The following is a 26,164-nucleotide window of genomic DNA, read 5'->3' as shown; positions in this document are numbered from 1 at the left end:
TCCCAGAGTGTGCCAGTGCACCGAGCCTGCTCAAATCACACAGATAAGGGTGTGCAGAACCTAATGTGAACCCCACTTGGATCAGTTCCTATTTTGGAATGGGATTTATTTATACTTGGTTATACCTGCTATAAAAATAAATGTGACGATTAACCCCTGAGATCATTCTAGCATACTGTTTTGGCCTGTTACTTGTTTCCCTCAGAAATAAATTTTTATTTGGTTTACAGATGTTTATTTAGGTTCTACTGACAAGTTTTTGTAAAACACATTAAATAATCAATGTGGGGCTGAAAAAGTGTACATTCTAGTTGCATATATGATACATACCTTATACGTATATAATACATTCTGTAACAGCTGAATGTTCTAGTTTTCTCTGGGAAGTTCTTGCTGTGGACAAAGGACTTAAATACTAGAAGATAAACAGCTGTTCAGGATCAAAGATAATTGCATCTGATATGGTTTACTTAGATTGTTTTTCTTTCTTTAAATCTTATTACACATAATAACTACAGTAGTTTGTCCAGCAGGTAATAAATGAATGCATAAAGCACTTCTAGCTATATCTGGATTTCATATGCATGCATTTTTTTATAAATAAAAATCGAATGTGAGGTCACATTTTCCCATCTTCTGTTTATAAACTAAATCAAATTTCTCATTCATTGAAACAGTGAAGATGTCTTTCCATAGCCCAACTCGTCCTGAAACACAGAGAAAGAACACAAGTCAGAGAGCAGATGTAACAGGACACCAAATATCTACAGTCCAATTGTGCTGGGCACCAAGTACCAGCTGCGAGATTCTGATCAGTCTGGGCTTTCTCTGAAAGCTTAATGAGACCTAAAGCTGTTCATTGTCTCACCCAGTCACTCTGGCACTACCCTTGCAGAGCCTCCAAATAAAACACGTCTTCAGCTGCACCAGCCCAGTGTTACACGGGAGGAATTCAGATTTGTCTGACACTTTACTCTGGCCGTAACCAGAAATAAACACAGATTTTGGGTTGGGTGTTCACTTAAACGTGGATTTCTTCTTTCAGTGCAAGTTATGGCTATTTAATAATTCCAACAGCTAACAACACATTTCAAAATCACCGTGCCTCCAGCACCTGCTGCTTAGAGAACTATCCAAAAGGTACAGAGAATGTGAGGTATAAAACTGACTATTGGAGTGTAAGATTTTCATTGCTAATTTCTATTATTTTGTGTCTAGAGATAAGTCCAACAGATGAATTTCCATTTCTCAACATGGAGAGATTTGTTCGTTAAATATGAGTTTCCATCTCTGAAAGAGAACAAGTGCCATATACTCAAGTTGTGCCACTATTTTAATTTTGAACGCAAGAAATAGGAAGATTTGGCGGATGCAATATGGACACTGAACACCTTCCTCATATGAATTAATCTATGGAACCCAACCAATAACATAACATAACTTGGTGACCCTGCTGAACCTACCAGCCAAAGACAGCAGCCCCCTTAACAAGTGTTTCAATGCAGCCCAAAATATATTTAATTCAAAGTCAGCCAGGGTTACTTGTGGCTGAATAAGCCCCACGGAATAACCAGACTGAGAGGCCCAATTCTCTTCTCATTTATGCTGGAGATAAAGACAAAATCCAGACTTGTTCAACTGGAATAAATGAAAGGAGAATTGGGACTGTGCTACCAGAGTTTAATCATAACAGCAAGAACAAAGCTACATGCAGGGAGCTTAATTATGCATTTGATGCATAAGAAGAATACCCATTTAATTCAATTACCATTGCTTTTATGCAGAAACTTTATAATTGAGACCGAAGACAAAACTGTCTGAAACATCTACATATTACTTATTAATCTGATGGCATAGCATGTGTATAAAGGGCCATTTTATGAAATCAGGGCTTTTGTATAATTCCTGAAAGTATAAAAGGGTCCTGGTTCTTTTCAGGATCCAAAGACATCCAAAGACCAGAATAACCTGACACTGAAAATGCTATTTATTGTTTTCACCAAATTTCTCATGCATTAAAAAAAAATAAATTAAGAAAATGCTTACAATCAGAACATCTGATACTAACTTAAATCTTGCTCTGGCAACTATAACAGCAAAAAGTACAGCATGAAACACAAAACCCTGTATTTCCCCTTCAATAATGAGTATTTTCTTCCTCTGCTCAGTAAAAAAAAAATCCTTTTATTTCTGAATCTCCCTAAAAACACATATGGACAAATGACAAGTTTTACAAATGACATACATACACAGTGGATTATTTGTACATTTATTTTCTTTTTTACCATATCAATTGATAGCTTGTCAAAAAGTCACCCACCTGGTTTATGATTTGAATCATGCAACTGCGTAAATTATGATGTGATAAGAGTCAAATACAAGTAACATATCTAATCATTGTTCTGCTTTCACAGCAGTTCAGGGTTATCTTCAGAGTAAAGATCAATGTGCTAAAAGAAAAAAAAATATGAAGAACTAAAATAAAGCAAAATAATAAAGTAAATGTAACTAATGACAAATTAAAATATTTGAAACAAATTACAATCAGCTGTCATGTCATTGCCACCATTCTTTGTAACAGAAACAAACAGAGAAGGAACAAAGCACTGCTAATGAAGCTACATTCTGGAGTAACAAAATATTTTAAAAGCCAAAGACAGCAAAGAAAATAAATTCAAAATAAGGATATTTATACCAAAAAGCACACAGTGAACAAATGACAAAGTATCACATTAACTGCTGTAGCTCCCTTCCTACTCTATTACAACATGAAGGCTTCTTTCTGAAACATTTGTAGACAGTAGAAAAAAGAGACTATGTGTGGGCCAACAAGGAGAACACGACCCTGCTGTTTGCAAAGCCTTGCATCCACATGAGCACTTTATCCAAGGACTTTGGGATGTCCCAACCAAATGTGTGATAACTGAATAAATAACCAGATAACACAGAATTGGTAGTCAAGAGGGATTGGTAATATTTGGCATTTTCATCAGAGATTTGAAAATAATTATAAAAATTGCACCTGGTATAATTTGCAGATCACATGAAGGCTGGCTGAAAGTGGTAGAATGGAAAGGGCTCCTACACACAGAAATATAAGACCAAAGTATTCCTGTCATAATCCCTGAGTAAGGGACAATAACCTGAAAATCTACTCCTCTGAGAAACTTTGTGGTGATGATAAACATGTGCTTCATGTGTGATGTTGTATCATAAAGTGCTACCACTCTTATGGGTGGAAAACAAGGGAAAGGTCCACATAGAACTGGATTAAATTAGTGTATGAAGTGATTTTATGTTTGGATAAGGCATAAGTAGGGGCAACATAGGAACTGACCATCTTGACCTGGTTCCTTCATTTTTAAAAGTTATGTAGAGCAGCCCACAGAAAATAATTTAAAGGGGCCTAAGTTCACCCTTATGCTTCTCAAAGCAACTGAAAGGACTTGATTTCTTATCAAAGGACAGATGTATCAACAGATCACATGGCACCTTCAGGTTCCTAGAGAAAGAATCTCACTAGAATAATCATCTGGAAGATAAACACATTTTGAACAGCTGAGGCAGGAAATGAAAGTAAAAAGCTTATAAGGGAAGCTTTGGTTCCTTGTAATTTTATGCCTTCCAAATGAGAAATATCTGCTATTCTAGAAAACCTAATCTACTTAAACCCCAGGGCTCAGGCCAGGATAAACTATGTGACATGGTGTGGGCTTTGGCATGCCAGAGGTCAGAAGGAGCAGCGCAGAGTTCTCAGCACAAAGAGCTGAATCCATCGAAGTGAGACAAAGACTCTCTGATGGAGTGGTTTGACATTACCCTGTTCATCTTGGATTCTTCCATCATTTTCAGTCACTTCTACCTAAACTGACTGCAAAAAACCCAACCCTCAAATTGCACCAACAGTCAGCTCCCTCCCATCCTTTACATGGCAATAATATTTTGACAACATCTAACACACCCTGGGGGGTTACTTGCAACTTCTCCAAGAAGAGTTTTGCTGTGGGTTTTAAACATACCCCTGCCAACAGGAAGAGCCTCTGCATTACAGCACTGATCAATGAGTTGATGGCAGTGTTCCACCATGGATTCCAACTGTGCTTTGTCATAAGAAACTCCTAAGAACCTCACCAGCTGCTCAACCATTGTCGCTAGGTCCTGCAAGACAGTGTTTAAAACCTGGGTTATTTCACAGTAATTAAAATCACATTTTAATGAGCTTAAATATTGCAAAGCAAGTTATATCCCGGTGAGTGTGAAAAATACAAGTGCAGAAGTTGTAGAAACACCACTGCCTTGAAGTTTTGCCCCATTGCAATTTGCTGAAAAGAAACACATTCTGAGTAATTAGAGTAAGACAGGCTGGCAGAAAGCATGGCCATGTAACCTTCAGATGCTGGAACAGGGAACAACTGAAAAGTAGTTGTGATGCTCCCCACTTCAGGGAACACCCCACCCTTAACTGATCCCTTTGGAATACTAGTGCATTTCAGAGGATTTAAAAGTTACTTTGATTTTGACCTTAGTCAAATAAATGACTAAAAATGTTAGGAGAGCCCTTGTTCCTTTATCAGCTTCTGGGACTGCATTCATGTAGATGGGAAGGATCTAGGGAGGTGGCCTGTGAGAACACCATTAATTTATATCTCCAGAATTCCAGGGTTCCTCAGTATGAGTTGCAAGGACAAAACAGTAATATTTATTAGGAAACAGAAGGATGCTGTAATGCCACCAGCTGGTGAGCACAGCTAGGAATACATTAATTACTCAAAACCATGGAATTGAAATGATTTACACTAAACTTCATTTACTCTGATTGTATTACACCTTCTTTTAGAATGCCACTCCATCAGAAGGCTCAGTAAAGCTGGAATTATCATTTACCTAGCTTTATTGAGTCTTGTTCTGATTTCCTCTTCTTACAGGTTTAGAAACAGGAGCTGGGTTTTTCCTATGTTTGCATTAGTTTTCCAGTCAAATAAACATTCTGAAGTATTTTCATTAGCTGTCAAAAAGATATTACTGCAATAAGAAATACATAGTATTTCCACTAGATTTCTGATTTAAGTGGATTTATTAGCCAGCATAAATACTCAATAATTATATCTACCTTTTGCTACATGATCATTCCCTCATTGTTTTCAGATTTGTTTCACAGAAACCAGTAAAAACAAGCAAATAATTCCAATAAATGCCAAATACAAAAGACAAAATAGTGATTATATATTTTTTTCCTCATTGATACAGCACATAGAGCAAGACATTGCTTTTAAATGAATGCCCAGGGCTGAGTATAGCAAGTTCTGAAGAATTTCACATCACTGCCTTCTCTGCAAGTAGTTCAGTGCCTATACATGCAGGCAGACTCCCCAGTAAATTAATATGGATATGAAAATGCCTAAAGTCCATAGAAGCTACCGAATTTTTAAAGCCAGTGCTTTAAAAATGGTATCAAGCATTAGGGAGCCCAAATATGGACATAAGAATTTTTTGCTTTATGTATTTTAAAAACTAGGGTGCTAGATGTGATAAAAACACCATTTTGCTACATCTAACCTACCTTATGCATATCTTCATACTTGAGAAAAAGTACATTGGCATCCATGTGGTGTTCCCAAAACTCTTGCACATGTTCAAACCACGAACCATATCCTACTGTAAAAACATTATGATTGGCATGAGGAAAATGAACACTTTGGTTATTAAGCTGTATTCAAAAAGGAAAAAAATAAAAAAGAAAAATGAAATAACTGGAGTGATTCATAGCCCCAGGAGAGCAGTGTCTCATTTTGACCCATGTAATGGGAGACCTAAGCCTGCCCCCAAGACTTTACTCATTTGTTTTCCAGTTCTCTGATTAAGTCCACATTTGCACTGATTTCAGTCAATCTATGTGTCTCTACCACAGGTTCAGCCACTGGTACATGGTATATACAACCTCAAGAATCTCTTTTGTTGCCAGTATTAGAAGGCAACCCCATGAGAAATGCATTCTGCATTTTTCTCTGTTACCAGTGACTAATTCTCACAAAGTGCTTCACGTAATAAAGGTAGGAGTTAGGCAAATAAGGAGTTTTTCAATTCTTCCCCATTTTTTATTTTTGGTCAATTTTATCTTTTTGGCAAAGCAGCTATAGAAAAACTATAAAACAAACTTCTTAGGTTTGTATTTTGAAGCCACCTCTTCTCTTTGAAAAAGAATTGTTTCATTCTGGTAACTGGAACACTGATGTATCACCTTCATGCATCCATTTCTTATGTAATGGGAATAACAAAAATGGAATCTCAGTGCCTTTATGAAAATTGAAAATTGGTCAGTTGAATAAAATTGTTTTCCTATGAAACTGGTCTCTTTGTCCATTGGACAAGTTCAAGTTGCCAGGATTCTGCTGAGATGTAAACATGCAGCTGAATGCTAAATTTCCTGTGCATTACCAACCTCCCATTTGTACAGTTATGGCAAATAATACTGTAATAATGCAAATATGGCAAATAATACTGTAAGGTAAATATTTACAGCAGCATGGAACATGCTGTGATGTTTTATTGGCTCTGGAAAGTCGTGATAAAGTCAGGTGGCTGCTACAAGATAAAGAGACAAATAACTCTTGGGATACATCCATGAAAAAGAAAGCCCAACCTTTCTATCTTAGAAGACCTTCTAATGTGTCTTTCTTATCTCTCTGGTCTAGAAGTTCCTGATCAGGGGCTACAGGCAAACATTCCATTCCCAGGGAACGCAAATGGAAAACTGAAGGTGGGCTGGAATGGGAGGAGAGCATTAATCCTGCTCAAGCTTGCAGGATAAGGAGCAGCAAAGGTTTTTTAAGGCCTGTTAAATAACCTCCATTGGTAGGCTTTACTTTTTTTTTCCCTTTGGTATTACACAGCTCCTTCAGCATCAGCTCCCCTAAACTCCAGGTTTGCTGCTCTGGATCTAGAGGAGACCCTGCTCTCAGAGCTCAAGGTACCTGGTGAATTCTTAGTGTCACATTAAGGTATCAGAGGAGATATTGCAGAGAAATAAAAGGCAGCAGGAATTTTTCTCTTCCTTAGCTAGAGAGTGTGGCAATCCCTTGGTTATTGTGGTCTCCTCACAGAGCTGCATTTTTCAGGCAGCAGCAGCCTGCAGCTGCCTTCTCATGGGGTCTCACTCGAGCTCACTGGTGCACTCCAGATAAGGCCCATGCAAACTAGAACATTTTGTGTTAACTGCCAAGGTATGAACCTTGAGGTTTTGGCTGAAATTTAAATATTAAAGGAATTACCAGGAAAATAACCCCAAACCTGAGGACCAGAAACACTCCTGAGAAGTAGCTGATAGTGAGGCATAACTGAAATCAAATGACGTTGGGAGTATTTACCCCTTTTTAGGAGGTACCTGGCAGCCTGCAAACTGAATTTCAGAGGAGTACACCAGAGTTTTGCTCCACTTCAGGTGGAAAACTCCTGTACCCAGGGGGTCAAATACTGTAAAGCAAATATTTACAAAAAGCACGGCTCCTAGTTTGCATGGACAAATCTCAATCCCCGCAGCACTATCCACAGCAACCTCCTTGCTGTATATGCAAAACAAATGCACCTTTATCCAGTTCACTTCTGTACTTGCAGAAGGAACGCAGAGATGAAAATAAATGTGTGCAGAGAGAACAGCTCCTTACACTTGTCATTCATAAACCTTCTGCAGAACTCCTGAAACGTTCCTCTGTAGCTCATGGTCCTTAGGGAGCGGTGGAACTGGTAATAAGACACCACCAGGTCTTTGGGGTTTCGAGCCATGTATATTACCTGTGATGGGGGGAAAATCATCTTGTTGAAAGCTTTTTCCTCATCCCAAAGCACTCACACAACTGCAACCAGCAGAGTTAAAACAAACACGAGCTCATTTTCACCTTTGAGTTGCCATTGTGGAGGTCCGAAGGCAAAAACCGGTAGGGCAGGTGGCTTTTGATGAGGCGAGGGGATGTCAGCTCCTAAAATAAAGCAGAGAGAATTGTTTCTTATAAAGCACTACTTCAGGGCACATCCTGAGCTGGCCTGAACTGTCACACTTGAGGCCCTCTGCTACACTGACTTCCATTCACAAATTAACTTCCTAAAATTAACAGGAGTTTGGGACTCAAAATCAGGTCAGGGGGTTACATCTGGTTTTTAAATATCAAAAGTTTGGATAATATGTTGGGGGTTTTGTCATATTGGGGTGTAATCCCTTCTGTTTTCAAAGTAGGTCCATTTGCAGGACCTTCTCAGAAAGAGACTATCACCATTGAAGGTTCTTAATATCAAACTCACTTTATTTCCAGTGATGCCTCCACTAAAAATCCTTGAAAAATACCAGAAGCTCTGAAAACATGACCCCTAACTTCTTCCAGATTTTACCCTTGCATTTTATTTTATCCTCAGAATTAGGCCCAAAAGTTTTTGAGTGTGTGAAGAACTTTCAAACAATATTTTTTCTGTAATTTGATACAAAATTGTCTCATGACACGAATCATGATCTGCTATTAAAAATGGCATAAATCCATATTGAATCAAGCTTCTAGCATATGGCATAGATAAGAACGTGTAATCTCAAACTAAACCTCTTACTACTGCCACCACTTTTTTGCAGCAGGGTAGCACCGAGGTCTCGCTGGATTAGGCATCACAGATGAAAAAGAAGAGCAATCTCTGACCTCTAAATACTCTCAGCCTAAAGTAGGCTGAGGCTGCAGTTGTCATTGACCACAAGCAGCTTAATTCTATCCCTGCCAGCCTCAGCTTGCTCAGCCCAAGCAGCACTGCAGCTGTTACTGGATGGCCCTGTATAGTTTTCCTAGTAATTCCAAGACGTGCTTCAGTCAGAATTGGTTGCAGCAAGGACAAGATCACACTCATGTGCCATGCAGCTCGATTTCAAGGGACTCTTAATAGGGTGGAATTTCATGCAGGATATTCCAGACCCCTCAAACTACACCCTACAGTGTCTGTAGAGAGCCAGGATCTGTGGATCTAAAGATTGAGATGTGTAAATTCGGAGCAGTGGGAATACAGATGCATGGATATCTGCATTTTTGGTTACTCTTTCACAATTTCTGGGAAGGAATCAAAGCAAATTTGCCTCATTTGGCCAGCTCTTATTTACATAAGCAAAAAAGACCTGGAACCTTGATTCAGAAAACCCACTGCCACGATATTTAGGACACGGAAACAAATTTAAAGTATTAAACAGAACACAATGAAGCTTAATTAAAGCCATTTAAAATAAGCTGTTAACACTCTGAATCATTGCAACATTCTGGACAAGTCCACTGACGAGAAGAACACAGGATGAAATGAAGTGATAAACATGGAATTGAGAATAAAGACACCCAAATGCTGGAAGACTTCCTTTGCAATAAATTGTACCTTGATGATGTCCAGACCGGGCTGAGGGTACTCTAGGACTGGAAGTTGCTCATCTATATTCATTAGTCCAATCTCATCTGGATCAGCTCCCTGACTCACTAGATACACCACTTCCTGCAGCAAGCCTGTGCCTGCACAAACCAAACAATGAGAGAGAACAGACTGTATTAGAGTTCTTATCTAAACACAGCCATATGAAGGGAGACTTAAACAGGGAAATAATGGCAACTTTTGTCCTCAACAGTCTGCTGTGAGCTAAGTCTATTACTACTGTTTTAATGTAGTATGGCAGCTGTCTTGGTTTTATTTCAAATACATGCAGATCTTTCATGCAAAAGACCTAAGATTTTTTTTCTTCAGTAACAATTTAAATACACTTCTTTCTCCAGATCACTTAACCGGTGAATTGCAAAGCATTTAACAAAAGGTTTTACCTCTGTAAATGTTTCCTTGGCAAAACACTACTATTTCCATTTTAGAAACTAAAAAAATGAAGTGAACAGAGGTCATCCAAGTTCACAAAATGCATTAGTGGCTGTGCTGAGAGACCTTTATTCTAAATTGCAGGCAGGGCCCCTGTGATGCAATGATTTGGGAGTCTATTTATGCCTCCAGGTTATGGAGTGGATAAAGCCCCAAGCACATCCATGCACAGTGAGTCAGTCACAAGCTTTAGAAGCCTCAATTATGCATCTCTCCCCACTCTGAGGACATTTACAAAGCAACCATTAGATATCATGGCCAGTGACTGCACTTTGGAAAATTAATAGGTACTTCAATTAGACCTTTGGACAGGAAAACCACTTCAAAATGACTTTACCTTCAGGCAGGTAGGGAACCCTCAAAACAGAGCTATTTGACAGAGGGTTATGAAGAGAAAGGCTCTTGATGAGATGGAGGAACAGAATGGGGAGAGATCACAGCGAGCCAGAGGTGGGACCCCACAGTTTAGACAAAAAGTCCCAAGGGTGTGGGACACCCTGGAAACTGCAAAAGACAGACCCATTATTTAACCCATTATTAATTATTTATTGGGAGCAGTAAGGGAAATGAGACCAGGATTTATCCACTCTCTCGTGTTGCCTAAAGGAGCAAGTAATGGTTCCAAAGCTGGTTACAAAGCCCAAGCCTGCTCCTGCATCCCAGTCCTTGGAATAATGAGCTGTAAACTCTGGGATCATGACAATTTGAACTTGGAAATAATCTGTGAGTTTGCAAGTCACTTGTAACAGTCACTAGTTAATTCATGTTAACTAACAAGACAGCACACACAAACAGGCACCTTTGTACCAATCCTGTACATTGGTCCAACACAAAAAAAAAACCCCAACCAACCAACCAAACAAACCTACTGTATCTTTATTCTGGTTATTTTTTAATCTGAGACAGAAACAGTTAAGTGAAGCCAATGGTTGGAGTGAACACAGCCTGGATACAATGTGAAAGAACCCACACCTCCAAGAATTGTCTTGGATAGCAAGCACTTCAAAATTCCACTGTTCCCGTACTGATTGATGGGTAAATTAAAAAGGTTTGGGACAGGGAAAAAAAAAAAAAAAAAAAAAGAAGACACTTTTATATTATCATCACCCACAGAGACAGCTGTCACACACTTAATACACACTTGCCTGCCCCCAAAGGCTGTTCACGCTGCATTTTTAAGTTCAAGCATATATTTTATGCATTAAAATTAACATTCATGCAGTACTTTAGTATCAGTCCTTGTGACTCTGAATGAGCACAACCCTTGTTCTCATTAAATATTTATTCTCACCGGAAACATCCTGGTTCTCCATAATTTATTTCAGTATTTCCAATTCCACCTGCAAAGAGAAATGCTATCACAGCAGCCCTGTTTCCCTGAAAGGAAAAGAAATAACTCTGTGGGGATACACAATAAACTATTTTTTCATTGCTCAGCTGCTCTCTAGGCAGAAAGCTGCCATCTCTATTGCCTCTGAATACAGAAGGGCTGCAGGGCTGAGGCAGAACCACACTGAACCTTTGGGAGAGCAGCACCAGCTCTCCACAAAGTCCACCAGGAAAGTTAAAAGTGAGGCTAGGGAGCACAGCCCCCATGGGGAGCACCCCTTACCTGGCTCTGCCCAGACCTGTGCCTGTGCACCAGACTTGGCTTGATTGTGTCAAATCCATGGAGAACTGCAGAGGTGGGAAATGGCATATTTCCCATCCAAAGTGGGAGTTTAGATGGAGACTCAAAAGTCTCCATCTAAAAGTGTTTCCACCAAAACCAGTGACACGCTGAAAGATAAATGCTGGGACTATCCAGTAGCTGGAATTTCTCCTCCCTACACCTGCAGTAGGATCACTGATCTCAATTTCCCTCAGCCATGAACTTTGTGCTAGTTTTCTCTTTTGTCAGTAACTGTGTTTTTTCTCTGAATTTTTTTTTAGCCTAATTTTTTCTCACATTAGCACTCAAGTTACTGTGCTTTGGAATTTCAGGGTCTTAATGCGAATGAAAACTAGGGAATTAACTTTTGAGGGAACAGTGATTTTTTTTTATCATGTCACCCTTAATCAATTATTATTTACCACACACACACATATTCCAAAAGCTCCATGTAAAAATTTTATCATTGACCTGGTTTCCTGTTTAAAAGAACAAATTAAAACATCACATGCTTAAGTAAAAAAAAAAAAAAAAAAAAAAAAAACAAAACACCAAAACAAAAAACCCTAAAAACTTTTATATGAATAATTAGACAGATATGACTTTCTCACATCTCTACTAGGACTAAAACCAACTCAAATTAAATGTATCAGAGCTTAATGTTCTTTTGGTTTAGGAAGGATGATTTGACATAACAGCAGGCAGCCCAAATTTCAGACCTGGCTGCTAAGGCAACATCTTCAACCTTGGGAACACCAGCTGGCTGAAAAGCCAAATAAAGTGGGATACTGTACCTATCCACAAGATGAAGAGCCCAAGTTTAGACCTGGGCTAGCAGAATTTATTAAAATGCCATAGTATGATAGGATGTGAGTCTTCTGCTGCATCCTCATCTGTGTGTAACACATACAGAAATCTGCCATTTGACCCAGCTGACTTAGTGATGCAAGAACCAGCATTTAATGGATGGAAGGTAGAGTAAATTCCTGAAAGTGAGATTATCAAAGGAGATTATGTGAATAACACCAGCAACCCCAATCTATCACAAAACCTGGTCAGATCTAAATGTCACAGAGACTTTCTAAGAAAAAGGAAAATTATGATACCTGCTGGACGGAAGAAAAAGGTGAGGCAAGCTAAATAAAAAAAAAAATAAACTAAAAGTGTGCAGAGCCTCTCTCTGTACTCCCTAGATTTCTGACCCTGCCGAGGCAATGGATGTTGTGTGTCCCCAGTATCTTCACTGCTTCCTCCCTGTGCTGCTGAACACCTGTACAGGTACATGCACACCTCACTTGGGATGGTACAGAAGGATAAACACAATAGGACAATCACTGAAAAACAGGATTAAATGCCAGCCTTTGGACATGAGGCACCAAATGCCACATTAATAAGTTCCCAGCAATTCTATCCTTTCTTCTTTCATCTGCAGCATTTCATTCAGGAGAAAGACTGCTCACTCTGCTACCTCTAAGGTCATATTGCCAAAACAGACATGGAATTCATGAGCACTTATCCAATTCCAGCTAAAACGGAGGCAGTCAGCATCTGAGGAACTTAAGTGTAAAGTACCTGAGTAATGCTCTTCCTGACAAGCTCCTCTGCTATGTCCAAAAACACCTCAGGAGAACAGAGTGTTCCAGTTTACCACACAGTATCTGGAAAGAGAGGGGGTCGGAAACAGCTGTGAGAAGCTACTGCCTGCCAGAATCTGCAGGTGTCTTTAGGAGAACTTTTTAAATTACCTGTGAGCCTGGATTTCTACCCTGCATAACAGGAGCGTGCTGGTGGGGATGCACTGTGCTTCCCTGGGCTACCTAATGATGCACAGGAATTAGGACTCATTAAAAATCCCACCACGCCCCAGCAGTCCCTGTGACTGGGAACTCTTCCTTTGTGCCCTTTCCATGGTCAATGCCTCAGCAGCAAGAGCAAAGTCAGACCAGGGCCACTTTGCCTCTGCTCCTCAGGAGCTGCTGCAGCAGCAACCAGGCAGCACAGCGAGACAGACACGACGTGGAAACACCACAGCTGCTGCTTCTGCCTTCTGTGTGTTAGATGTCTTCCAATGTCAGATTTAGTCTCTGTGGAAGGGAGAAATATTCTCTAGTGCAGATGTTCTCTGGCTTCTCTTAACTCTTTCTGGCCACTGGCACTCCTGTGAAATCACCAGACATCACAGATGTGCTCAATGGAAGTGGCAAATATAAATCCGTAAGATTTCAGGTGAAATTTCCCTTCTCTATGTGGTTTCTAAGGTAATTTCTTTCAGTTTCTCCTCTCTTATCAGCTAAGACAGGACAAACCTGCAGCTCAAGGATGCAAAGGCCTTGGTATATTCCCTTTATTTGCTCTTTGTATGGAAACGACGTGGAAAATTAAAATAGAGAAATACTAATGCTAGTAATCTAGCAACCCCAATTAGCTGTACTTTGTTGGATCTGCCAATGCTTGACCAAATTTTGGCTAATCCAGTGCAGCAGATCCATTATGACTCATAACTTCTTTATAGCATTGGTAGATGCAAGTGCTCATTAAAAGTGAGGGCTGCCAAAGCTGCCAGACTGGTCTGCAAGTGCTGTACAGCAGAGCCTCACACCGTTGTTCTAATTGCCTGCAAGCTCATTCCCCTTGGCCAATTGCAGTGTAAATCTGCAGGTCGGTATGACAGATTCATCCTCACCCTACAATACTGGAGAGAAAAATCAGATTTTTTACAGTAGAAGAAAAAAAAAAACCATTTCCAAAACATTAAAGCATCTTCCCTTGGGGTCTGTATGCTGTAGTTCTCCTAATCATTCAAATTCCACCTGGCTTATGAATAGAGGTTTTCATTAACAACTGTGGTTTTAAAAATAAAAATAATTTATATACCTTGATACCATATTTTCTAATTCTTCTGTTTTCCTAAATTAGACTGGGTATTCAGAATAAAGACTGAAATTGTGATGTTATATTGCCACACTATTTTTTTTTTTGACTGACCAATTAAACATTTATCAGAGGGCCCAATTTTCAGAAAGGACTGAATATTCATCCTTTAAGACTAATGCCCCCCCTTATATGGCCTAAGTGCCACATAGTCAATAGTGACCCGTCAAGGGAGTCTGTGGGACACAAGGAACCTGAATTCAGACCTTCTAAGAGTAAAGATGAAAACTCAAGTAAGACTGGATTTTTAAGAAGTTAAATACACAATTTCCAGCAGCATTCAGTAAGCACAGTATTAGATTTAGACTTCCTAATCCATTTATTTTTCTGCTTGCAACTACCAGCTTTTAAACCAAAACCAACGGGCTAAATTCTGCAGACATGGGTCCATTAATTCTCAGTTGTGTTTTGAGTATGTTTTGCCAGAGGCTATAAACAGCACACTGTGAAAACCCTATTCTATTTAGGAGGAAAACATACTTTCTGTTTGGTAAAGTGCTGTCACTGAACTGTTTACACACACATATTATCCACAGAATTATTGCTATTATGTCCAATACAGTACCCTAAAGCACTGCTTTAATGAACTGGTTACAAAGCAGAGCTATATTTGGCTAATGCATTAGTACTATTTTTTTAATAGTGGTCTGAGTCGTGATTCTCCCTTACATTAGCTCACTAACTACTCAATAGAGGACAGGATGAGAAGTGCACATCGACCACAGAGTGTCTGGGACCTGGCACTGACAGCTGGGGCAGCCCTCCTCCCCACAGCGAGGGTGCCCACACCAAACAGCAGCCTGGAGAAAAACCTCTCCTTTGGAGCATGCTGGGTCCTAAAACTGGAGCAACACTAGTAAATAAAACACACCAGGATGTTCTCTGGGAGATCTGTGGCACAGCCAAACCCACACCTGCAGAGATAGATTCCCTGAAGAAGAGATTCATCTGTCTCTTGCTGGCAGAAGTCTCTTGCTGAGGAGAGCTGAGGCAAAAAGCCTTTCTTTTCTATCCTTGTTAATAATCCACAACACCCTCACGTGCTCTGCAGCAAGGGCTGGGTAAGTAGCATCCTAACAGCTCTAAGAACTCTGAGTCAGGTCCATAGATCTATTGTTAAAGACGTCAACAGGCCAAAAGTTTGCCTTAATTTGCCTTCTGATTGAAGAGCCAGGATTTGTGCCTTCAAGCTTGTCTCGACATCCGTGACTTCATCATATCCAGGTGTCCTGGATTTTGTCACAGGTCCTTCAGAGACAGCAGCTACTGGCTGGTTACAGACACCTCTTGGTATCAGATATTCAAAGGGAAAATGGTTTTACTCCTCTCTTGAAGCTTTAGCTGGGATGTCCATATCTGGATGCTCATCCTGTCTTGCACCAGGTGTCAACACTAATGGAGTAAATTCACACAAATTGCTCCAATTCACTTAAAATTAGATCTGCCAAATCAGCTGAAGGAGTTTCTACTTTTGGCATCAAGTCCTGTAGCAAATTTTGCGTGGGACAAACCAGAATGCATCCACACAAAACACTCTGTGGGTTATTTTTCTACCAGGAATGATGAACAGCAGGCTAAGGGCACTAACAATCCTGCTGCAGCACAGGCACCTTTAAAAGCAGATATCTGCCCATATCCTAGGGTTAATTTTTCTTCCAGTTTCTAATCACCAACCAAGCATGCTCCCATGGTAAAAGAGAGCACAACATCTATCTGGCTAAACCAAAAAAAACATAACATACAACATGCAGGAACATAGAAATAACAGATAAGCCTGCTTGCTCTGACAGAATGACATTTCTTCTCTCCCTTTCCACATCTATTCAAGGCTGACCAGGTCTAAAGCCAACCCAGCACAATAAGTTGTTACCTCAGTTGTAGCCTGCCCTCCTGCATGCATCCTCTGGCAGCTCCATTCTCCCATCTTTTTAGAGCCCATATCAAAAAACATGCCTAAATTGCATAATACATTACCCCAGCAGGAGCTCACAATCTCCAGCTGAAAGTCTTCCCACTGTGCCTAATTTCCCTTTGTTTTTACACACTGTACCAAGGACAACAATGCAGGAAAGAACTTAGCTGTGATGACAAGTCATTGGGTTTTAAAATCATGCTCAAGGACTTCATTGCATCAAAAAGAGCTGCAGAGTTACCCTTAGCTCCATTGATTTCTAGGACAACTCTATCACTCTGTGTTCTGTTCTACAGTCATAATATGGTCTGTGGGTAAATGCAGAGTTTCACAGCAAGCTCTGCTAACTGAGATAGGACCAGAAATCAGGAAACAACAGGGCACCCCTATTAGGCACTCATGTTCAGGTAGATCTCATACCCTTGGCTGTGAACATACTCCTCTCCCCACATAATAATGTCAGAAGATGTCTGTCACCACTCAAAAGGCAATTCTCTGCCTCAGCTTTAATCTCTTCCAGGTAAATTGTTAGGCAAAACCTGCCTACACATTAATGTGCATTGGACATATTAGGTGGTCAAGTTTCAGGAGTGCAGCACAGCAATAATATAATGTGAAACAGCTGCAGGTACAGATTATACATTAAAAAAAAAAAAAAAAACAAACCACAACTTGTCCAGTCAGCTATTGCTTGTCTAAGGTCAGGGAGTAAAGCATTTTTTCCCACACAGAATCTCAATCAAGTCATAGCCGCACTAAACAAAACCATTCTTCTCAAGATACCTATGTCCCCCCTCATTGAGCTGGACTGCAGTTTTAAGCCAGCTACAGCCCTTTCCATTGCTGCTCTTCAGACTCAGAAATGGAAAGAAATCTGTTTGGGAGTATAAAAGGGGATCAGCCAACCAATATCATCATGGGTTTGATGCCTAAAGATTTTAGCTTTTTTTACATTTTTCATATATTCATAGATTTGTGGACTGATAATGCATGGTTATATAGCTCCTGGTATTTTTCCTACCCTTTCTCTTAGATTTTAGAGTAATAAGCTAATCTTCTAACACATTCCTGAAAGACTGGTTTTCAAGTAGAGAACCTTCAAGGACATTTTGTGTTCCAACAGAATCTGAGAAAACACAACAAGAAATGGGGCAAAGAAGCCCCTAGACCAAATCTAACGGGGCAGAACCTGGGGGAAAACTACCTAACCAACTGCTCTTCTAATTGGACAATATTTGTTAAATATGATCATTTGTGAACTTATAAAAATTGTGGAAATCTGATGCTGGGTGTACCCATAACCATGAGGGAACCTGGAAGCTTCCAATAAAGACCTGCTTTTTTATCTTACCATTTTAATACTGTTAAAAGATTTTTCCCTTTCAGGCAACAGGGTTTACAGTGTTGCAGCAAAATGGTTGAAGGGAAGGCACTTTTTCTGACAGAAAGCACTGGTGACCCAAAATAAGCACTGACATTGATCATTACTAATGTGCATTTCAGCTCTGCATGCAGTGAGCAGTCCAGCTTCAGCAATGCCTGCAGCTGCTCTGTGCTACTTTGGCAATCCTGACCAGCAGTGCACAGGCTTTGAACTGCATGGTTAAGCTGTGTTTCTCATGGCCTTGCATCCATAGGAGGCCAATGGCACCTGGGCTGTGCCAGCCATGGGGTGGCAGCAGGGCCAGGGCAGTGACTGTCCCCTGTGCTGGCACTGCTGGGGCCACACCTCAGATCCTGGGGCACTGCTGGGAACCTCAGGACAAGAAAGACATGGAGGGGCTGGAGCGTGTCCAGAGAATGGAACGGAGCTGGGGAAGAGGCTGGAGCACCAGGAGGGGCTGAGGGAGCTGGGGGGGCTCAGCCTGGAGAAAAGGAGGCTCAGGGGGGACCTTCTGGCTCTGCACAACTCCCTGATAGGAAAAAATATATATGGTAGGTGACATCTGTTTGCCCATGAGAACTGCTTGCCATTATATATGAAAAATTCTGGTAGAGAAGAAACAAATCTAGTGGAAAATATAGACAAGAAGATTATATGATTTATCCCAGGTCACAGAATCTGCAGCCACAAAGTCACATTGCATACCTAGTGTCCCAATGCTTCCATCACTTCTAAAGCAGCATTTCTGGGACAAACCAGGGGGTAGTTCCTCCCCGTCAGCATGGGGTGTATGAGTCCCTACTGTACCCAACAAGAGAAAACCCTTCATTTAATAAGACTGCATAATAAGAATAAAAAAATAAGCATTTTGCTTCATTAATATCTTTACTGTGACAAATGAACATTCACATGAAATGAGAATGACTGGCTGGTGGGTTTGGCTGATCTACATAATTTTCTAATTCTTTAGTCTTTGGGGTCATTATAATTTAATACAATCAATAATGATTTCAGAATACACTTTTTACCCAGGGTAAAACCTTTTTTTTTCCCTATGCAGGTTTATCAAAAAAAAAAAAGCAAGTTGAGTGTTGCACTACTTAACAGCAGGGAAGTAATTATGCTACATTTGCAAAAGATCCAGCAAAACCTATTAGATAACTGGAGAATTCTTCATCTTCTGAACCATTTGTTCTCCCTCTATAACATCTCTTCACTGGTATGATAAAAGGGTCATGAGAGAAACATTGCTATCTAGATAATAAAAGGAGTTTCCCTTAACCACAGATCTTTTTTTCTTTGCTCTTATTTCAAGTTTGAGACATACAAGGACCTACTCAATTCTACTCACATTGAAATCAAGTCAAATGTATCAGTGGCAAACTTAACATTGTCTTCAATTACTTATTTTTTGATGGTTTTATTTATAATTTCTTTGCCTAGCAGCATTTAAGAGTGAGTCAATACCTGAAGGTATTTTGAGCTATATATGAATAAAAAGATACACCCATTTCAGAAGGACTTTCAAAGCACAGGAACCCAGTGGCTTTAATCCCCAGAAATATTAATGTACAGGAGTCACTTTCTGCACCTGAATGGTCCTCAGTGGAGTGAGTTTAGGCTGTAGGGAGTATTTACTCTTCTCAGTGGTGAAAAGAACATGATTTGAGTCATCAAGAACATGAAATCAAACAGATTTGATTTCATGTTCTATCAAAGATTCAAATATAGACCCTGTCCATCAGTCCCTAAAGAGACAGCTCACAAAGTATATCTCTGTCACACAATGCAGTTTGCTCTTCCCTTCCTGTTTGAAAAAGAATTCCATTCATTCTGGCCAGCTGGTATGGGAATTGATGCACATTCATCTGTCATTAAAACAGAACAATATCTGAGCTTTATACATTGCTTAAAGAAACCAAGTAACTGTGATGTTACTGTCAGAGAGAAACAGTTACATGCTCTATTCTGATTTTAAAGATATCAACTCGTTCATCCAGATTCATGAAACTAACAAAGGTTTCTCATCATTTCATGTCACAGAGCATAATATTGCTTCAAAAACCAGAGGTGAAAGAAAAAGAATCCCAAATGTACTTTGTGTAAAAAATTGATTTTTAAGCCAGCCTCATGATTTCTCGAGGCATGCCTCTGGGCCAGTAACATTTGCATTAATTCTCTAAATGAAAATGGTTTAAGCCCAAGGCAACAAAATTCTGCAGAGGTTATAGCACTATAAATCCAGCACTGCAGAATCCTGCTCTTTTGCAACTACAAAGCTGTTGTTTAAAATAATGCCAACAAAACTGCTGGGAGAAGTTCCATATGAGAACACTGGAAATTAAGGCAATTAATTTAACACATGTGGATGCTGGTGTCCCCTGAGGAGCCTTTGCTACAAAGGCCACTCAGACCTGCCATTAGGAGGGAAACCTCTGCAATCCACCGCAGCTGCCACCCGTCCCTCTGATAGCTCCCAGCCAAGCCTCCCACAGCTCAGGAACATCCTTGGGCAACCCTTCAGCCTGATTCTCCTCCCAGTTATGACTGTGCAAATCAGGAGTGTTTGACCTGTGCCCATCTGGGTATCTGCAGCCACGGGAACTTAGTCAGGCAATAATACTCTGTGTGTTGAATAATAAGACTGCTCCTGTGTAGTACAGTAACACCAATGTCACCGGGAAATACAACCTTGTTGCCAGGAGATTTTTACAGTCTGTGGAAAACATGAAAAGTAGGATTGAACAAGATAAAGCAAGATTTTGGCATACTTAGTGGGTACATTCTCTTTGTAACATATCTCTTTACTCAAGATTTTGCCAATCTGTTTTATAACATGGTCCCACAGACAGCTAAGGTTCATTGGAAGGAGAAGAAACAAGAGGTCAAAGATAAGAAATCCTTAAACCAACTTCATATCCAAAGAAAAAGCACATATGTCTACATCTTCAATGGTTCAAGCCTCTCTTTGCCTTAAGTGCAGCAACTTTTGAGTGCCAAGTCTAACCAAAAAGTATTTAGATGTTGATGAGCTGAAGTCTATTACTTTTACTGGGGAATCAGACAAAGAGGGGAACTGCTGGTTATATTGTACCCTCTGTATCCCACAGTTTAACGGTTGTCCCTGTCATAGCTGTAATGGTCAATGCATCCAACAACTCTTTCCCCATAACAGAAGAAAACCCTGGGGCACACAGAGTTCCCGCATGGGAAGAACAAAACAGGGATTATGGGATGAGGGAAATGGGCCATGGAAGAATGCAGAGAGACTGTAAGAGAGAGGAAGGACAGAACTCCTCCATCAGCCAGGGCAGGGACTGGCACATCCTGGTGACCCAGCAGGAGGGAGTGTTACGACTCAGGAGTGCTAGAAATAGGAGGATAAAAGAGGTGTGCACACAGTGGGAGAGGCACACAGAACAGGAGGAGAACAGAGAACCCCCCGTGCACACAATGCACTGCCAGAGGCATGGCCTGTACACACAGAACCTCTCAAATTACAAAATGGACAACTCAAACTGACTTTCCCTGGTTCATTTCACATAACACCAGAGGTGAGTGTGAAAGAATTCCAAAGAGGAGAACTCAGTAAATACACACACATGAAAGCTGTCCTTGGAATGACCCACAAACTCACTGCTGGCATTTCATTAAGGCAAAGGTCTAGAGCCATCATATTCCCTAGCAGCCAAAGGGTAGCTACAAAAATCCAGTGCTACAAGGGAAATCGAGAATCTATAGAAAGACACCCCCAGACAGGTAAGGCCATAGCTAACACTTGCTCTTTTGACCTGTTGTCTGGCACCAAATCCAAGCTATCATGAACCGGCTGGACTTGAAGCTGGTATTTGCTTGACAATTGACATTTTTCCACACAGAACTCCAAAAACTTATTTGGCAAAACTATCACCATGGGAGAGAGAGCTTCATTATTAATGTAAACAGCTCGCTTTCTCAAATTACCAGTTTCACAAAAGGCATGAACTTGTGGGTTTTGACTCAAGAATGCAAAGTACACATCCATTTAGAACACACACGAGATGGTATGAAGGCAGCTGCTGTGCTCCACTTCTGAGTAAGCACATGGACAGATCACGTCCAGTCAGGGTGACACTGTAAGACACAATAAAACATTGAGTGAACCTGAACTAAACACTACACTTTAGGGACTGATTTAATTCCACTGAAATCACTGATGTTGGCAAACAGCTAACCTGGCTCTCAGCACGGTGACTGAAGGAATACCATGGAAAAGTTTATTCTGTAGCTTAAGTTCACAGACGAGAATTTTAATTTTCAAGTAGGGCACAGGAAATCTACAGGATGAGAGTGTTCAGCTCCAGTTGTGGCAGAGGCACAGTGCTCCCTATAAACAGTGCATCTGTATCTCACCCGTGGTGTGAGCTCCAGTCATTTAACACTACAGAGAATGGCATTCTGGTTTACATTTCTTCCTGCAAATCTGTGTGTCCCACTCAGCCTGCCTGCTCTACACTACAAAATTATGTGGAAGATGAAACTTTTGACTTCATTTCTTCAGTAACACACCTGATTTTAAATTATGTATCATGATAAAAAAGATTTTCTATAATTACAGTACTCCCATATGCACAAGCATAGACACACATCCATATAGCTGAGTCTCTGGGTTTTAGGCATAAAGTTTCTCATAGTCTAGAAGCTCCCAAAAGCTGTTACCATTGATTGGGCACAGGTGTTAAGAATAATTAAAGATATAAGGAATATAATTATTCAGCCATCCATCAGTGGAAATCACATTAAAGCAGAGTCACTTTCCATTAGGCTTATTACATTACTGCCAGTAAGGCCACTGGTACATTTGATTTTCTACCATTATTGGAACAGCTTCTTCCTGGGTCACTCCCAATTTACCAATAACTGTAACTATTTCCAAGCACCACCTCCATTTCACCTGTTTGGAGCTGCATTGTCTATTCCTGCAGTGTATTGTGTCTTCCAAATGGCTTCCAGACCACTTCACCAGTCCCTGGGACAGCTGAAGCAGTCCTGGCCACTTGTGGATTTTCTTTGCCAAATAAGCCACCATATGGTCAACAGCTACTGCTGGAGCCTTCTGCTTGCAGCCACAGGCTCTGGCCTCTCACACATCCAGCAAACAGACTTTTTTTGGTATTTTCCACAATTTGAGCAGATGGAGATCTGCTGCTACACTGAACAAAGCTGCTCTCCTTAGGAACACAAAAAAAGTTTTCTGTTGGACCTATTTGACATTGGTGCATTTTTCTTTCTTGAAGTATTGCTCAAATACAATTTATTCACAGAAACTAGATAAGTGTGTCCCAGACATGTTCTACCTCTAAATATTACCAGAACAAGCCAAACCATTTCGCCTCATATAATTACATTTTGTGCACAAAATCTGTTTTGTGAACCTACATTTTTCATTAGAGTAACATCATAAAAATTCTGATTAGGTCCAGTAAACAGAAAAATCTTCGTCAACATTATTGAGAAGCAGCAAGATGAAGTTGTAGTTTGGGTAATGGGCTTCTGGATTTAATTCCTGGCTTTGCTGTAGACTTTCTACATGACCTTGGCTAAAACAGTGGAAACCATCCTAGGGAAGCCCAGTTTCTGCTGCCATGCCTGTCCCTGGCCAGCAGCCCTTCTGAAGCCCTAAATCAGCTGTGAGCCACAGAGGAGCAGCTGACAAAACAAGCTTCCAAGCGTCTTGGTAAACTTTGGGCTACAGAAAGGTGGAGCTTGAAGATGCTATTATTGCCCATTCTCTCAACAAGGACATCAGATTACTCACCACCCAACTATTCTCTTTCCTGGCAAATAAAATCCTATTTTGATGTTAAGGCTGCTCCTCCAACTCATCCACACAATAATGCACCTTCAGTTTCGGTGCCCCATTTCTCATCCATCTTCTCCCAGTGACTGCCAGTAAATCCTCTTGCAGCACATCCATTTTCTAAGTGTCTAGTTCCCTGTCACTGGGGCCCCAAAATATCTGATATTATGTTGCTCTATGCACAAACCAGCAAATTAAATAGAATTATGCAAGCTGGCTTTCCACAGCCAACTCTAGCCATCACAACTAAGCTACTGCCAGCTATTAATGATATTGTGGCTGGTTGAGATTGGCTGAGGATATTTAACAAGACACCACTATGAAATTGGGGTGCAATTCTAACACAGAAACATTGTTACCTCAGATTCTCAAAACTGAAATCTCAAACCACAAAGAATTTAAGTGTGTTGGTGCTGCATGCACGTATAAATCTTGAAGAAGACAGTTTAAAAGAACAATTTAAATGTAGTTGTCTGCTCCAATACTAGTATTTTGAGTGCCATCCATCTACATATTTTCTCTTATCTAATGTGTTATCTATCAAGCTCTTGCCAGTCTTTAAGAACATAGTTAGTAACAAAATACCAAAAAAAATTACAGTCAAATGCTTGAAACTGTGAAACTGCTTGAGAAATGATAAAAACATAATAGATGCCACATCATGGAAATGTGCGTGCTTGAAGCAGCACACCAGGAAATTGAAAAGCATTAGCCATTCACACAACAAACAGTGAAGTAAGTCAGAAACCTACAATACTGAAACATGGTTTTACAAGGGCTTTTACAGAGCTGACATTTGTTATCTCCAGTGGACTTTGGATTTCATAGAAAGGGATCATCTCATTGTCAGGAAAAAAGTCATTTGGGAATGCACTCACAAAAGAGTTTATCTGATTTTATCAGGTGGGGTACAAAGCTCCCATATTGTCTATCTTTTTGCAGGCAGCACTACATCCATGGTAATTCTCTTTAAATATTTTTGCTTGGAAACGGAGAGGATAAAAAAATCAAGAAATATGGCATTACAAGCAGACACCCAAACGGTGTGCAGCAGCCAAGGGATGCATTTACTGGACCAAACATTCACTTGTACTGCGAACGGGAGGCCCTTCTGTGATTCAGAGTGCAGCAAGAACGTACGTGGAGCACATGTTCTCCCAGAAGGATCTGGGCAGCCGCCTCGGGAGTGCAGCACGGAGGGAAGGCTGTGGAGCAGACACCGAACCTGTGCACCACAGCAGACACTCGCAGCGATGCCACAGCCCTTCCCCGTTCGACATCTTTGCTGAGCGAGATTTCCCTTGCCCGGAGCAGCACCGTCATACTCCGGCGGTTCGGGATCACCGAGGCGGGGTCACCGGGCAGCGCTGGGCGCCCGCGTGTACCCACCCTCCGTGGGTCCCCCGCAGGGCCCCCGAACCCCCTCCGTGCCCGGAACAGGCTCTCAACTCTGCAGAGCTGCGGGGGCTGCCGGGAGCAGAGCACCACACCTGGCCACAGGGCACCATCCTCGGACACCATCCCCGGATACAGGACACCATCTCTGAATCCAGGACACCATCCCTGGATACAGGGTACCATCCTTGGACACAGGGCACTGCACCATCCCCGGCCTCAAAGCTCCATCCCCGAATACAGGACGCCATCCCTGGACACAGGGTACCATCCTTGGTCACAGGGCACTGCACCATCCCCGGCCCCAGGGCCCCATCCCTGGATACAGGGTACCATCCTTGGATACAGGGCCACCATCCCCGGGCACACCCGCCCGGGGACGACGGGCTCAGGCCTCGCCCCACATCCCGCGGGGGCCGCCGGGTCACCTCCAGCCCCCGCTCCCGATCCCGGCCGCCCGGTGAGCGGGGAGAGGAGGAGGAGGAGGAGGAGGAGGAGGAGGAGGAGGAGGAGGAGGAGGAGGCGCCCCACAAGCCGCGGCAGCCCCGGCCCGCCCGCCTACCTGATTTGGGATAGGTGACGATCCAGACGTCGCTGTCCCTCACCGGGAAATTGGCGATCTCCTCCATCTTCCCGCGGCAGAAGGGCGGCAGCCGCACCCCATTGTACTCGAAGTACTTGCTCTCGAACTCGCAGGGCGTGCTGGGCGTCTCGGCCTCGCTCTCCGCCATCCTCTTCCCTGCGGGCCGCGGGGGAGGCCGAGGTGCGCGGGCCGCGGGCGCTCCGGCGGCAGGGAGGGAGGGAGGGAGGGATGGAGGTGTGGAGGGAGGAAGGGAAGGGGAGGGGAGGGGAGGGAAGGGAAAGGGCGGGCGAGCGGCGGGCGCGGCAGCCCCGGCCCCCGGCACAGCCCCACGCACGGCGGGCGGGGGCTCCGCGCACGGTGATGTCATTGCGGGACAGCCGCGGCCGGCAGGGGAGGGGAGGGATGCAGGGACGGACGGACAGACACACAGACACAGACACACACACACACACACACACACACACCCTGCCGGCTCCACCTCCCCCCTCGACTCCCCACTCTTCTCCGGACACGGTGGCGGCGGAGGCAGCGGGGGTGGAGGCAGGACCTGCCGCCATCCCCGTTTCCAGCCAGCCCGCGGCGGTGCGGGCGCTGTGGCA

At 41.9% G+C, this 26,164-nt stretch overlaps 1 protein-coding gene across 2 annotated transcripts; it reads right to left on the bottom strand.

Moving 5' to 3' along the window:
* Positions 1 to 218: 218 nt before the first annotated feature.
* On the bottom strand, positions 219 to 25,831 carry SULT4A1 (sulfotransferase family 4A member 1). 2 transcript variants are annotated; one of them, XR_010999245.1, is made up of 8 exons: positions 25,545 to 25,831; positions 9,388 to 9,518; positions 7,893 to 7,973; positions 7,662 to 7,788; positions 5,561 to 5,655; positions 4,020 to 4,158; positions 2,321 to 2,450; positions 569 to 707 (listed from the first exon to the last, which is right to left on the bottom strand). XR_010999245.1 is itself a non-coding variant. In XM_068190594.1 (7 exons), exons 1-7 carry the CDS (start codon positions 25,711 to 25,713, stop codon positions 595 to 597), a joined length of 855 nt encoding a protein of 284 aa, XP_068046695.1. In that variant the 5' UTR covers positions 25,714 to 25,831; the 3' UTR covers positions 219 to 594. The 2 variants fall into 2 exon arrangements, 1 of the variants encoding a protein (XP_068046695.1); XM_068190594.1 differs by lacking the exon at positions 2,321 to 2,450 and having other exon boundaries at positions 219 to 707.
* Between the last annotated feature and the right edge of the window lie 333 nt (positions 25,832 to 26,164).

This window comes from Anomalospiza imberbis, chromosome 5 (genome assembly GCF_031753505.1).
Source record: "Anomalospiza imberbis isolate Cuckoo-Finch-1a 21T00152 chromosome 5, ASM3175350v1, whole genome shotgun sequence".
Classification (NCBI taxonomy): Eukaryota; Metazoa; Chordata; class Aves; order Passeriformes; family Viduidae; genus Anomalospiza; species Anomalospiza imberbis.
Note: the sequence above shows the minus strand (reverse complement) of the source record. Positions and strands in the feature narration are given on the sequence as shown.

What these genes read in the sequence shown, in the direction of transcription:
- SULT4A1 (XM_068190594.1), bottom strand. Translation starts at nt 25,713, where the DNA reads ATGGCGGAGAGCGAGGCCGAGACGCCCAGCACGCCCTGCGAGTTCGAG. An exon ending in TCCACAATGGCAACTCAAAG is followed by an intron (nt 7,789 to 7,892) that starts GTGAAAATGAGC and finishes CCCCCATCACAG; the next exon opens with GTAATATACATGGCTCGAAA. An exon ending in GGCTCTTCCTGTTGGCAGGG is followed by an intron (nt 708 to 4,019) that starts GTATGTTTAAAA and finishes TCTGTGTTTCAG; the next exon opens with GACGAGTTGGGCTATGGAAA.